We start from the raw sequence: 13,914 nt of genomic DNA, 5'->3' as shown, positions 1-13,914 counted from the left end.
CCACGCCCACATCCAGCCCAAGTGGCAGTTGGAACAGAGTTCTTTTCAGGTGGGGAGAGGGAGTAGAACGTCTAACTCCTTAACATCAGAGCATGTTAATAACAATACAAGAAATACAAATGATCTGTTGGTCATTTTGAAAAATCCTTTCTTAATAAACAAGCACCTAGAAGCCAAGAGGAACATGCGTGCCAAATTTCAAATTTATAGCCTTTACGGTTCTGGAGATTTCGTGATAATGCTTGAGTGGTATTTTGCTTTTATACGCATAGATTGCTCGCCTACCTAATGAAGTTAAGTCCCCCCCCTCCAAAAAAAAACTGTTTTTTTTAAACAAAGCAATATAATAAATAATGCAACCACTGCAATATTATTATATTTTAAAAGGCAACTTGGTCCTGGAGCTGCCATTCTCCCTCAAATGACAGGATCAGCAAGCAGGGTTTCATCTCAAAAAAGACCATACAGGAGCCTCCCTTCATGTTTCTTATAGGAAATGGTTGCCTAAATGGGGGAGGCCCAAGTCGCTTTTTTCAGTGGCGCTGCAACTGTGAACAATCACTAAAGGAACGGTTGTAAGTCGAGAACTACCTGAAATTTGTTTTTCCAAGGTTCTCCATGGATAAGTTCACAGGAATCCCCACTTCCTTTAAACTGCCCACGACTTTTCTGCCAAAAGTTTTAAAAACCGAGTTGTTTTTACCACATTTCTAAACTTCAGCACAAGCTTCTTAGCCTTCGTAAGACCACACCTAGAGTAATGCATCCAGTTTTGGTCCCCACACTATAAAAAGAGATGTTGAGACTCTAGAAAAAGTGCAGAGAAGAGCAACCAGGATGTTAGGGGACTGGAGGCTAAAATGTACGATGAACGGTTGCAGGAATTGGGCATTGCTAGTTTTATTTATTTATTTGTTTTCAAGATTTATAGACCGCCCCCTCTTCCCGAAGGGACTCTAGTCTAGTGAAGAGAAGGACCAGGGGAGACAGGATAGTAATTGTGTAATATTTAAGGGGCTGCCACAGAGAGGAAGAGGTGAAACTATTTTCCAAAGTACCCAAAGGCCAGACATGGAATAATAGATGGAAACTGATCAAGGGGAGATTCAACCTAGAAATAAGGAGAAATTTTCTGACCCCAGCCATGCTGGCTGGGGAATTCTGGGAGTTGAAGTCCACAAGTCTTAAAGTTCCCAAGTTTGGACATCCCTGGTGTAGGAGATGACCAGGCTGATCCCGAGGGAAGGGTTAAACGCGTCATCAGTCATGAGTCCCTGCATGCCAACAAGAAGTTCATCTCATCTTGAATGACTTTCTTATCTCCCACTAATTTCCCTTGACCATTAGTAGCTCAGATTCTTGTAGAGAGCGTAAGCTTGCAATAAATCTTTATACTCATTTGAACTGGCCGAATCTCCTGGTTTTACCAGCGTTTTGACAGATTGTCGCATCAAGCCAGAATGTGATTCAAGAATTATTCTTCTGCCGTATATTTTACAATTCCCTTTGTTAGTTTAGCATCTTAGTTTACTCAAGCTAGCGGGTATTGGGTTTCAGCTTGAGCGCGTCATGCCCAGTTCGATTCCACCCGTTGCATTGCATTTATTTCCTCGCATGTCAGACAAAGGAGAAAGGAAGCAGGCTTCTCCAGAAGTGGGGGGGGGGAGGCTTGGAAAACAAATGCCTTCGTGGTCGGAAATGTGCTTTGTTCGAGCAGCTGAATTAGTCATTATGCTCTGCACACCACCTCTTGGGCATCGGCCAAGCAGACTCCCTCTTTTGCTACGGCCATTCCTGATGGACGGATGGCTTTCTCTTTTTGTTCTTTGACACAAAGAAAAGACAGAAGAGTCCTCGGGGATGCTCCTGGGGGAGGCTTAGTCCCACAATTGCAAGATTATTTATGCAGGATCCAATATAGGTCAGTTACTGGGAAGTTTCTGACTTGGAATAACAGAATTGGAAGGGTCCTTGGAGGTCTTCTAGTCCAACCCCCCCCCCTGCTTAGCCAGGAAACCCTATGCCAGTGAGGGCTAACCTTTTTGTTGTCACGTGTCAAAAGTGCATGCATAAGGCAATGCGCGCACGCCACCACCTATGTGCCCCTTCCTCTGCACATGCTCACCCAATCCTTCTTCCACACACACCCTCCCTGTGTGCGACCCCTCCTGTGCCCCGTTTTGGGCCAAATAGGCCTCTCTGCAGCCTCTTGGCACCAAAAACAGGCTGTGGGGGGGGGGCTCACCACACATCCCATGCTCCCCTGTGCATGCATGTGCGATCCCTCCATCCCGCCATGCATGCACGAAAGTCTCCCACAGGTGCCCTGCCCTCCCCCCCCCACGCCTGTGCAGCAGAGACCCGAAAATCAGCTGGCCGGTGGGGGCACATGCACATACGCGGCGGAGCTAACCTGGGACGACAGATCATGCACCTGCAGAGGAAGCTCTGCGTGCCACCTGTGGCACGCATGCCATCGGTTCGCCATCACAGTCCTATACCAATTTAGACAAATAGTTGTCCAATCTCTTCTTCGAAGCTTCCAGTGTTGGAGCACCCAGAACTTCTGTTCCACCGGTTGGTCCTGTGGCCAGCATGGCTATGCGCCAAAGCACACGGAACGCCAAAGGGGTACCTCTTTATCTACTCTTTGGGTGGTTTCAAATTGCTAGGTAGGCAGGAGCTGAGGGAAGCAACAGGAACTCACCCCGTTGCAGGGCATTTCGGTCTCGGACCAGTCTGTGAGCTCTCTGGTGTGACCATCTGAGTTTCTTTAACTGAGCCATCGCCCCCCCCACCCCCATTTTTTTTTAAGTTATGCTTTTCCATCTGTCTATTTTAGGTAATAATATATCTTAAAACCCCTCTATTCACTGAAGAGTTTATTGCCTCTGGAACCAATTTCCTGGGCCCTGATCCCTGCCCTGAGCTTTGTGGGATCTGGGTGCACGTTAAAAAGAAGAGGGGTTTTGGATCGCACAATCTTAGCTGCAATCTTGACTTTTGGGGCAACCCTTGCAGAGAGCACCATTGTTCTATTGCTTTTCAGCCACGGTGGCTCAGTGGTTAGAGTGCAGTGCTGCAGGCTACTTCGGCTGACTGCCAGCTGCCCGCGATTTGGCAGTTCAAATCTGATCAGGCTCGAGGTGGACTCAAGCCTTCCGTCCTTCCGAGGTGGGTAAAATGAGGAGCCAGATTGTTGGTGGCAAAGAGGCTGACTCTGTAAACCACTTTGAGAGAGGTGGAAAGTAGTATATAAGTCTAACTGCTATTGTCCTTCTTTCCTTCCTTCCTTCCTTCCTTCCTTCCTTCCTTCCTTCCTTCCTTCCTTCCTTCCTTCCTTCCTTCCTTCCCTTCCCTTCTCTTCCTTCCTCTGCACAATGATTAGAATGCAGTATTGCAGGCTAACTCTACCCACTGCCAACAGTTGAAATCCCACCAGGCTCAAGATTGACTGAGCCTTCCATCCTTCCGAGGTCGGTAAAATGAGGACCCAGATTGTTGAGGGCAACTAGGCTGACTCTGTAAACCGCTTAGAGAGGACTGCAAAGCACTGTGAAGTGGTATATAAGTCTAAATGCTATTGCTATCTTCCTTCCTTCCTTCCTTCCTTCCTTCCTTCCTTCCTTCCTTCCTTCCTTCCCCTTCCCTTCCCTTCCCTTCCCTTCCCTTCCTCTGCACAATGATTAGAATGCAGTATTGCAGGCCAATTCTACCCACTGCCAATAGTTTGAATCTCACCAGGCTGAAGGTTGACTCAGCCTTCCATCCTTCGGAGGTGGGTAAAATGAGGACCCAGATTGTTGTAAACTGCTTAGAGGGGGCTGTAAAGCCCTGTGAAGCGGTATATAAGTGCTATGGCTTTCAGCTGGAGGTAGTTGTGACTGAGTCATTCAGCAGAGCCTCCCCAAAGATCTGAAAAACTAGCAAGCCTCAGCTCTGGCGGCTACCAACTGGGTCCTTTTATGTGGGCAGAAGCCTTCGGGAACAGGACAGTCTGCGAGCAATTAACTCTCACTGTGGTTGTCTCCCATGGGCTCTTGTGTTGGGAAGGCAGCCCGAAGGGACCGTTTCCAAAGGGGGGAAAGCAGCGCATTGCTATCCTCTCATCCCTAGTCCTTCTCTTCGTTAGACGTGACGCACTCAGTCTCTGCAACCATTCTTCATACATTTTATCTCCCTAAGCATCTTTGTTGCTCTTCTCGCCACTCTTTCTAGAAACTCGACATCTTTTTTTGTATTGTGGTGACCCACATTTGGAAGAGTTGAAGTCCACATATCTTAAAAGTTGCTAAGGTTGAAAAACACGTCTTTTGAGGTTTCCTAAAATAGATTAGATTTATGAAAGGAGATAGAGAGATATCTCACCACTTCTTGCTCCGTTGCAAACATTCTTCTTGGTCCAATTTTAAGTGTGAATTGTCTGGGCCCAATTCAGCCTTTGGCAAACTCTTTTGAGACATTTCAAGGCACTCAGATGCCTTCCCCCAAAACAGCTGCCCTCCTCCCATTCACTCTTCAGTTCCCTCGGCCTTTTCTCTCCACGTCCAGTGATTTATGCCAAGTCCCCTTTGGGTTAACAAGCCATCTCTTTCTTAGAAGCCTTTCCTAGGAAAAAAAAAGGATCAAAAGTCAGCAGATATGGGAAAGAGACCCCTTTGGAGCTGGCAAGGGGTGGGAAGGGCCGGCCTTCCTTTTTTGACACCCACCCACCCTCAGTTATGGAAGGGAAGGAAGGGGAGGGGGAGGGAAGAGAAGAGAAAAGGAAGGAAAAGAGAGAAGAAAAATGAAGAAAAGAGAAAAGAAGAAGAAAGAATGGAAGAGAAGAGAATGAAGAGGAGAAAAGAGAAGGGAAGAGAAGGGAAGAGAAAAAAAGGGAAGGGAAGGGAAGAGAAAGAAGAGAAGGGAAGGGAAGAGAAAGAAGAGAAGATAGAAGAGAAGGGAAGAGAAGGGAGGGGAGTGGGAGGGAAGAGAAAAGGGAAGGAAAGAAAAGAGAGAAGAAAAATAAAGAAAGGAGAAAAGGAGAGAGAATGGAAGAGAAAGAAGAGAAGAGAAAAGAAGAGAGAAGGGAAGAGAAGAGAAGGGAAGAGAAGCTGGAAGATCTTTTCCAGCTCAAGCAGGATAATCTATACCATTTTTCAGTGATGGCGCTCCCACAACTTCTGGTGGCAAGCTGTTCCGCTGGTTAATTGTCCTCACTATTAGGAAGTTTCTCCATAAATCCAGGTTGCTTCTCTCTTTGATTAGTTTCCAACCATTCTTTGGTTGCCTTGCCTTGTGGTGCTTTGGAGAATAATTTGACCCTCTCTTTGTGGCAGCCCCTCAAATATTGGAAAATGTCATGTTACCCCTAGTCCTCCTTTTCTCTAGACTAAGCAAACCGAAATCCTGCATCCATTCTTCATATGTTTTAGTCTTTAGCCCTTTGATCATCTTAGTTGTTCTTCTCTGAACTTTTTCCAAAGCCTCAACATCTTTTTTGTAATGTGCTGACCAAACCCTCCTTCCCTCACTTCTGCCATCTCAAAGGTACAAACCACAGGTAAGACACTGGGTTTTTCAATCTTTCCAACATTTTTTCTGGCATTCCCAACTGTTGTGTGCCTATTATCCAATTCTTATATTAGTTAGTTCAGGGGTGTCCAAACTTGGGAACTTTAAGACTTGTGGACTTCAACTCCCAGAATTCCCCAGCCAGCATGGCTGGCTGGGGAATTCTGGGAGTTGAAGTCCACAAGTCTTAAAGTTCCCAAGTTTGGACACCCCTGAGTTAGTTGGTTAGCTAGTTGTTAGATGTAGGTGCCACCCATTTCATCTAAAGGCGACACTCGGTGGCTTAGAAACCTTAAAAACTAGTAAGCATCACAATCATGAAAGAATAAATGACAATAACAAGTTATAATTGAAAGATGGGAAGGAAGAGAGCATGAAATGCACAGGGGGAGAAAGTGGGGGGAGGTCTTCTCTTAATTGATAGCCACCTCCAGACTGATGCAGCCCTTGTTGGGGCACAAGGTCAGCTGCAGGTCCAAGTGTGCCAAAGGGCAGGAGCCATGGCAGGAAAAGGTTCTTCTCCTAGATCCCATCAGCTAAAATTCCTGGACCAATGGGATCGGCCTCTTCTGGTGGCACCGATGGGGTGGGCCAATCCCGTTGGAATGAGATGGTTCCTTAGGAGGGCTTTAAAGGTGATAACCAACACCTTGAACTGAACCTAGCAGATGGCAGCAGCTTCTGGAATAGGGGTGTAACATGGGGCCAACTTGCAGCTCCCAAGAATGCCCAGTTGTAGCTTCTGAATACTCTTCAAGGGCAGCCCCGTGTCGAGCACATTGCGATAGTCTAGACGTGAGCTAACCAGAGCTCGAGCGACTGAGGGCAGGAATTCCAGACCCAGGAAGTTTTACACATCTAAGTTCAACACCCTGATGAAGGAAGCCACAAGAGAGCAACCAAAATCTCTGTGGATCCTCCTGGGCTGCTCCATCGTTTTCTTGGCATCTGTCACGCTCTCTCTTTTCCTCTGCCGTTTATTTTTGAAGAATCGGCTTAGTTAAAAATAAGCGGGCGAAAAGCCGGTAGGCTGCAAAGCAAAGCGACGTGCATCATCTTTGATTTCCGAGACTGTCTCCAGCCCCATCAATATATTTGGAAGAGAAAAACAGCAGGTGGCCACGACTCACTACTCGGGGACGGCTAAGGCACACGGCATGGGGCAGCCCTGTCTGTTTCCCTCTGGGAGAGAAAGGTCTTTGGGGTTGGCAGGATCTTTTGGTGAATGCAAAACACGGTTCGGTGCATGCGCGATTTTGTGCATGTAAATATGTCTGCGCATGCGCAGAACATTTAAAAAGGTCAAACAAAGAGGTCGCGGTGACCAGGGAAACTTGTTCAGGGGCGTGGTGAACACGCCGTCCCTACCGGTTCAGCGACCCAGTTGCCATTTCCACCTCTGATGCAAAATTGTGCCCGATCCCAGCGATTTCATGAGAGTGAAGAGAGCAGTCCTCATTGCGAATACGCGGTTGCAGAGAGCAGCTGCTGAATCCCAGGAAATGAGGCAGTAGCTTTCATGAGCTGCAAAGAATTGTTGTCCATCTGGGTCCAGTTCCAAGTGGGGGGAAAGACACTGGATTCATGGACGTTTCTTGGAAAGAAGGTTTTAATGGTGGACAGGATCCCATGCCTTGAAGATGTTGAGTAAAGAAAAAAAGGGCAGAGATGCTGAGAATACCCTGGTTTGATGCCCACTCTGGGCTTTTGAATTTGAGCTTGTATTCTGATTGGTTGTCAGACTCCCATGGGGCCATGCAGGGGCAACTCTGTAGTCCGTCCTGAGTCCCAGGCTTGGTTGAGCCTTGCTGGGTGATGTAATCTTCCCAGGTGCCTGGTGGTGAGATGGGCAGAGGACTAATCCTATCATGTCCTGAGGGCCATGTCTTAATCCCACCACCCTGGAGCTGAAGGGGGGGCAGGGAGCTGCTTTGTCTTTAAAATACGTTTCTCCTTTTCTCATCCAGGGAAACATAATATTCTGCCTTTCTAATATTTCCTAGAAAAGGTATGGCGAACCTTTTCAGCACTGAGTGCCCAAACTGGAATGCGTGTGTATGCACTAGAAACCCAAAGACCAGCTGCCCTGTGCACACATTCCTGTTTTGGGGGCTGTTTTCAGGCCGTTTTCCCAGGCCATTTTTCAGCCCATTATCAGGCCGTTTTCTGATCCCAAGAAGGGCTTGAAAACACCTGAAAAACAGCCTGGTTTTTTGGCTGTTTTCCGAAGCTCCAGTGCCTGTGAAGACAGCCTGGATGGCGTGCAAAAATGGCCCAAAAATTGCCTGAAAACGGCTTGAAAAACACCCCCCAAAATAGCTCCCAAAACAGCTCGAAAAACGGCCTGTTTTTGGCCATTTTCCGGCACTCCAGCACCCAAGTAGACCAGCTGGCCAGAAACCAGAAGAGCAGCTGGCAACGGCGTGTGTGCCCATGGAGAGGGCTCTGCACCCGTGCCATCGGTTGGTTGGCATGGTCCCAGAATATTTCATTCTTCTAGGAGAGGGGTGGGTGCTAACTTCCTACAGAATGATATTGTTGTGCGCCCTGCAAAAGCAGCATGGCGGATTGCCTTCTGGCTGCTTCACATCCCTAGGAGGTGTCCTCACCAATTCCATGCTATGGGTGCTGCGTTCGAGCAGAGTGTGCAGCCCCCTGCCCTGAATCCGGCCTTGGTGTCTCTTTTGCCTTTACGGCTGCTTCAGACAGATTCTTGTCTAATGGATTTTCCGTTCGAGATCCGGTGTCTGCAACATTTTATTCCAGAGTTTTAACATCAGGGTATTTTTCAAGCAGACCTAAATTCTCGTTCATCCCACTCTTAGGATTTTAATTGCGGCAGAGTCTGCTTCACATATTCATTTCAGCCTGTGCAAACTTTGGGCTCAGGCTGGAAGTTAGGAATTTCACTCCAGGTCCAAATTGGGAAAGGGGGTGGGGTGGGGGGTGGCAAATTGTTGAGAAAGGGGCCAGGCGGCTCCGAACCCCATCCGTGGGAGACGTGGCCAAGTAGGACGTCGACGTTTGGTGATTTGAGGCTGTCTGGTAGCTATTTGTCCAAGTATTTTCCTGCTTACAAGGCCTTCGCCTATAGCGACTTAACCATATGGAGAGCAGTCGGATTTTTGGCTCCGGAGAGAGGCAAAGGAAGAGGCAGCCAAAGAATTTGAGGAGAAGTGCCTGGAAAAAGCCTCTCCGGATTATTTTTTTGCTGTGGGTGGAAATAAGACACAAGGCAGGCGTCCTGCGAGAGGCAGCGAAGGGGGCCTTGAAGCAGCCGAGCGACTGGGGCCACCGAAGCCGAGAGCGTGAGAAAGAGAGGAGGGCGGGCAGGCAGAGGCCCAGCCCCTCCCCTGGCTGGCAGCCAGTCCACCCTCTTGAGCAGGCAGCCTCCGCACATGTGAGCAGCAGCCTGGTGAAAAGAGGAACTAGGATGTTGCGTAGCATCCAATTGCAAGTCCCAGGCGAAGGGTAAGTCAGCGCACCTTCCCAAGGCCTGCAGAAGCGAACAAAGCATTGACAGTAGGGATCTCGGCTTCTTTCAATCAGAGTAGAGCTGGAAGGGACCTCGGAGGTCTTCTAGTCCAACCCTTAGCTCAAGCAGGAGACCCGATGTCATTTCAGATAGGGAACGGTCCAGTCTTTTCTTAAAATCCTCCACTGATGGAGCACCTACAACAAGTTCCACCAGTTCATTGTCCTCCCTGTTAGGAAGTTTCTCCTTAATTCCAGGTTGCTTCTCTCTCTGATTGGTTTTCATCCATTGTTTCTTCTCTTGACTTCTGGTACTAAAACATACGAAGAACGGTTGCAGGAACTGGGTATGTCTAGTTTAATAGAAAGAAGGACTAGGGGAGACATGATAGCAGTCTTCCAATATCTCAGGGGCTGCCCCAAAGAAGAGGGAGTCAAGCTATTCTCCAAAGCACCCGAGGGCAGGACAAGAAGCAATGGGTGGAAACTAAACAAGGAGAGAAGCAACTTAGAACTGAGGAGAAATTTCCTGACAGTTAATCAGTGGAACAGAAGTTGCCTCCAGAAGTTGTGAATGCCCCAACACTGGAAGTCTTTAAGAAGATGTTGGATAGCCATCTGTCTGAAACGGTATAGGGTTTCCTGCCTAGGCAGGGGGGTGGACTAGAAGACCTCCAAGGTCCCTTCCAACTCTGCTATTGTATTGTATTGTATTGGTACTTGACCTCCTCTTCTTTGTGGCAGCCCCTCAAATACTGGAACACTGCTATCATGTCCCACCCACCTCCCTTGAAGGTCCCTGAAGCCTTCGGAGCGCTTAAAATTACCCTCCGAGCAAACTCGAAGTCACTTTCAGTTTGCTCGGAGGGTCGTTTTAAGCGCTTCAGGGAAGCCTTCTGAAGGTCCCTGAAGCCTCCGGAGGGCTTCCGGGCAGGCGGGGGAGGCTGTTTTTGCCCTCCCCATGCTCCTATAAAGCCTCTGGAGCCTGGGGAGGGCGAAAAAAGCATGCAAAAATGGGGAGGTCGTGCCTGTAGTGCGCGCATGCGCACTGGGGGGGTCGCGCATTGCATTATGGGTGCGGCACACCTGCACGTGACCCCCCTGCGCTCCCCCCCCACTTATGGCACGCGAGCCAAAAAAGGTTCGCCATCGCTGCCCTAGGTGGAATAGGCTCCTATGTCTGAGGGTGAAGGAAGCTTTGGTTGGATTTCTTCCAACCAATTGAAAAATATCTATTTGGGGGGCATATACCAGGATTGGGGGGATGTCTGCCTTCTGCAGGTGTGGACAGGTGTAGAAAATTGTGACACCCCCCCTCCCCCTCAAACGTTAACCTTTTGGGTTCTGCTCTGCTCCATGGCTTACAATCCATTTCCCCTTTGCATTTTTCTCTATTTATATGAAGCTGGATGCAATTATTGTCTCTCTCTTTTTTTGTTCTTTTCTTAGATTTTCTTTTTTTTAAAACTCTCCACTTCTGAGAATCTTCTTCCTACAGTTTCTGGGCGTAAGTCCAAGTCGAGTGGAAAAATGGCATGAGGTCACTGCATATTCAGCGGCTGGGTGTTGCCGCCGCTACCAGCTTGTTCGCCAGGATGCATTGCCAAAACAGGATGCATTGCCAAATGCTGCCTGCCTTCATTTAAGGAGGAGGAAGAATTGATTAGCTTTCAATTTTTGGGGGGGGGGGGTCTTTCTCCAGTTAGGAGTTCTGGGAAGCTGAGTGAATACGAGACAGACCAATAGATAGCGGGTCTTAATCAGGGTTGAGGAACCAGTAGCCATCTTGGCATTCCTGGACCACAAGTCCCAGCAGGCTCAGCCGGTTGGGATGCGGGAGGGATGCTGAGAGTTGAGGTTGAGCAACATCTGTGGGCCCTCACATTCCTTATCCCCAGTTTCCATTAACTGCCAGATGTTGGATGCGCAACGCAATTCTCAAACAATACTCTCTAAAAGTCTCCAAAACTTTCCCATCCAGGAAAGTCCAAATGAAAACTCCCAATGTTGTGCTTTGCGGAATAATTCACGTCGTCTTCCTCTCTTATTTTCAGGTAGGCTTCTCCATTCTCCAGTTGCCATGATAACTGGGAACTGTTAAGGCAGACCGCTGGAAGGAAGTCTGTAGCCATCCTGAGTCATCCAGAAAGCATCTCCTGCTGTTGAAGTTGCAACATCTCCTGTCTTCTAACTTCTGCTTGGGTCTCCTGCTCCCATTCAAGGAAATTCTGGACGGAACGCTAGGAGACTTGTGACATCTGAGGAGTTCCCTGAGGGATTCCTTGGGGACAAACCACTGGGGATCTCATGGCAGTGTGGACACCTTCACCCCCCACCTGTTGACAGGAGATGTTTCCACCACCTGGAGCAAAATGAGCCACAGCGCTAATTCTCATCTGGCTGATTCTCCTCGGCTCTCCAAGAGGAGCTTACTCAGCATCCTCGGGAGCCCGCAGCCTGAAAGGATGAGCTTGTCGGACTCCATGTCTCCTACCCCAAAGAGTGGCACTCCTTCCCCTGGCCCGTCGCAGCTGCCCCTGTTGAATTCCACCTGCCACGACAGCGACTGGGAGAGCCGGGAAGAGTTGCGCCTGCGAGAGCTTGAAGAAGCCCGGGCTCGAGCCGCCCAGATGGAGAAGACCATGCGCTGGTGGTCCGACTGCACCGCCAACTGGCGGGAGAAGTGGAGCAAGGTCCGGGCGGAGCGTAACAAGGCCCGGGAGGAGGTGCGCCAGCTGCGCCAGAAGCTGGAGACCTTGAGCAAGGAACTGACCAGCCTGAAGCGGGAGAAACAGGAGGCCCTCAATGAGAACCAGCAGCTGGGCAAGGAGGTCGCCCGCCTGAAAGGAGAAGAGAAGGAAGAAGAGAAGGAGAAAGAGATGGACAACCGCATTGTCTCCGAGAAGGAGAGCGAAGCGTCTCCGGAACAGGAACCAGTGCGAGACGTGGGCTCTGAGAAGGAGGTGAAAAATAAGGTGAACAGCGTAGTCACGATTTTATTTTATGTTTTGCAACATGGACTCTGTTAACACATGGGTTTTGCAGTCTCCCTCTGCAACACTGACCTCACTCCCAAAGGTGCTTTTTTTTCCGGAGGCAACTGGACTTTCTTGTTTTAAATTTTGAAGACGTTTCGCTTCTCATCCAAGAAGCTTCTTCGGCTCTGACTGGAGGGTGGGGAATGGAAGGACTTATCCTCCTTGCAGACAGCTGGTCATTTGCATCCTTTTAGAGGGTCGTTGAGGCCACTTGGAGGTTTTCCTGGGTCCTTAGGGTCCCCTGAGTGGTGCAAATGGTTCCTGTAGTCTGCATTCCTTTTTCCCTCTGGAAATCCGTTCCTATTCCAAGGGTCTTCATCCCAAATTGTACAGCTAAAAGTCTTTCGAGATTCTCAGTCACCCGGGTCATAGTTGTCTCAAAAGGTGCTTTTTCAGGAGGCAACTGAATTTTTTTGTCTTTTTGCTTTGAAGACGTTTTGCTTCTTATCCAAGAAGCTTCTTCAGACTTTTACCTATAAAATTTGGGATGAACAGCCTTTGAATGGTTTGGGAGTAGGGATGGATTTCCAGAAGAAGAACAAATTGCAGACCACAGGAACCATTTGCACCAAATCTCCAAGTGGCCTCAAGGACCCTCTAAAAGGATGCAAATGACCAGCTGTCTGCAAGGAGGATAAATCCTTCCATTCCCCACCATCCAGTCAGAGCTGAAGAAGCTTCTTGGAGGAGAAGCAAAATGTCTTCCCCAAAAAATAAAATAAGAAAGTCCAGCTGCCTCCTGAAAAAGCACCTTTTGGGACAACCATGACTTGGAGGGCTGAGAATCTCTACAGACTGACCTCATCTGATATCAACCATGAACGACCAGACCTCACACAGGTGAAGTTCAAACTAGCTGCTCTATTGTTCTCTGTCTATAATGCAGGTAGTCCTCAACTTACGGCGACAATCCAGCCCAAAATTTAGGTTGCAAAGTGAGAAATTTATTAAGTGAGTTTTGCCCTGTTTTACAACTTTTCTTGCCACGTTCGTTAAGAGGATCGGTGCAGTTGTTAAATTAGCAATACGGTTGTGAAGTGAATCTGGCTTCCCCATTGACTTGGCTTGTCAGAAAGTCACCAAAGATGATCATATCACTCCACGACACTGCAACCGTCATAAATGTGAGTCAGTTGTCAAAAATCACGCGGATATAAATCACGGGACCATGGGGATGCTGCAGTAGTCGTAAGTGTGAAAAACGGCCATAAGTCACTCTTTTCAGTGCTGTTGTAACTTCAAATGGTCTCTAAATGAACTGTCGTAAGTGGAGGACTATGTGTATAGGAATATTCCCAGACTGTCAGCTTTCGCCTGGGAATCACCAGGTAAGGCTCTGAGGCATTCAGGTGAGTTCAGAACTCTTGTGTTTAGGTAGCCAATCAGGGCTAATTTCTTGCTTGAGCCCTCCTCCCAATTTGGGGGGGGGCATGGGGGCTCTCCAACATCAGATCAGTGACTGTTGGCTTCATTGATATCAACGATATCATTGATATCTGAGAGGTTCTGGAGAACTGGTAGCGGAAATTTTGAGTAGTTGGGAGAACTGGTAGCGTTTAAAAACATTCACTTAGGCATCATTCGAAGTTACAGCAACACTGAAAAGAGCGACTTATGGACGTTTTTCACACTTACGACCATTGCCACATCCCCATGGTCACGTGATCAAAATTCAGATGCTTGGCAACTGGCTCATATTTATGACGGTCACAGTGGGATCGTCTTTTGCGACTTTCTGAGAAGACTTTTCAAGGGGGAAAACCAGAGTCATTTAACAACCGTGTGACCAACTTAACAGCTGCGGTGATTCCCCTCACAACTGAGGGGAGAAAGGTCATAAAAATGGAGC

The 13,914-nt window shown here is 48.3% G+C and overlaps 1 protein-coding gene across 2 annotated transcripts in view; it reads left to right on the top strand.

The window, feature by feature from the left end:
* The window catches only part of CCDC102A (coiled-coil domain containing 102A), a 59,522-nt gene that overhangs the window by 8,345 nt on the left and 37,263 nt on the right, over positions 1–13,914 (top strand). Inside the window, exons 1-2 of one of the 2 annotated variants that reach the window (XM_081963034.1) lie at positions 8,965–9,024; positions 11,082–12,002. In XM_081963034.1, the coding sequence (XP_081819160.1) occupies positions 11,400–12,002 (603 nt within the window). In that variant the 5' untranslated portion in view covers positions 8,965–9,024; positions 11,082–11,399. Of the gene's footprint in view, positions 1–8,964; positions 9,025–11,081; positions 12,003–13,914 lie in introns of those variants that run through there. The other variant, XM_081963033.1, reaches the window with a different exon arrangement.

This window comes from Natrix helvetica (genome assembly GCF_964273705.1).
Source record: "Natrix helvetica genome assembly, chromosome: 10".
Classification (NCBI taxonomy): Eukaryota; Metazoa; Chordata; class Lepidosauria; order Squamata; family Natricidae; genus Natrix; species Natrix helvetica.
This window is presented reverse-complemented; position numbering and strand designations above follow the sequence as displayed.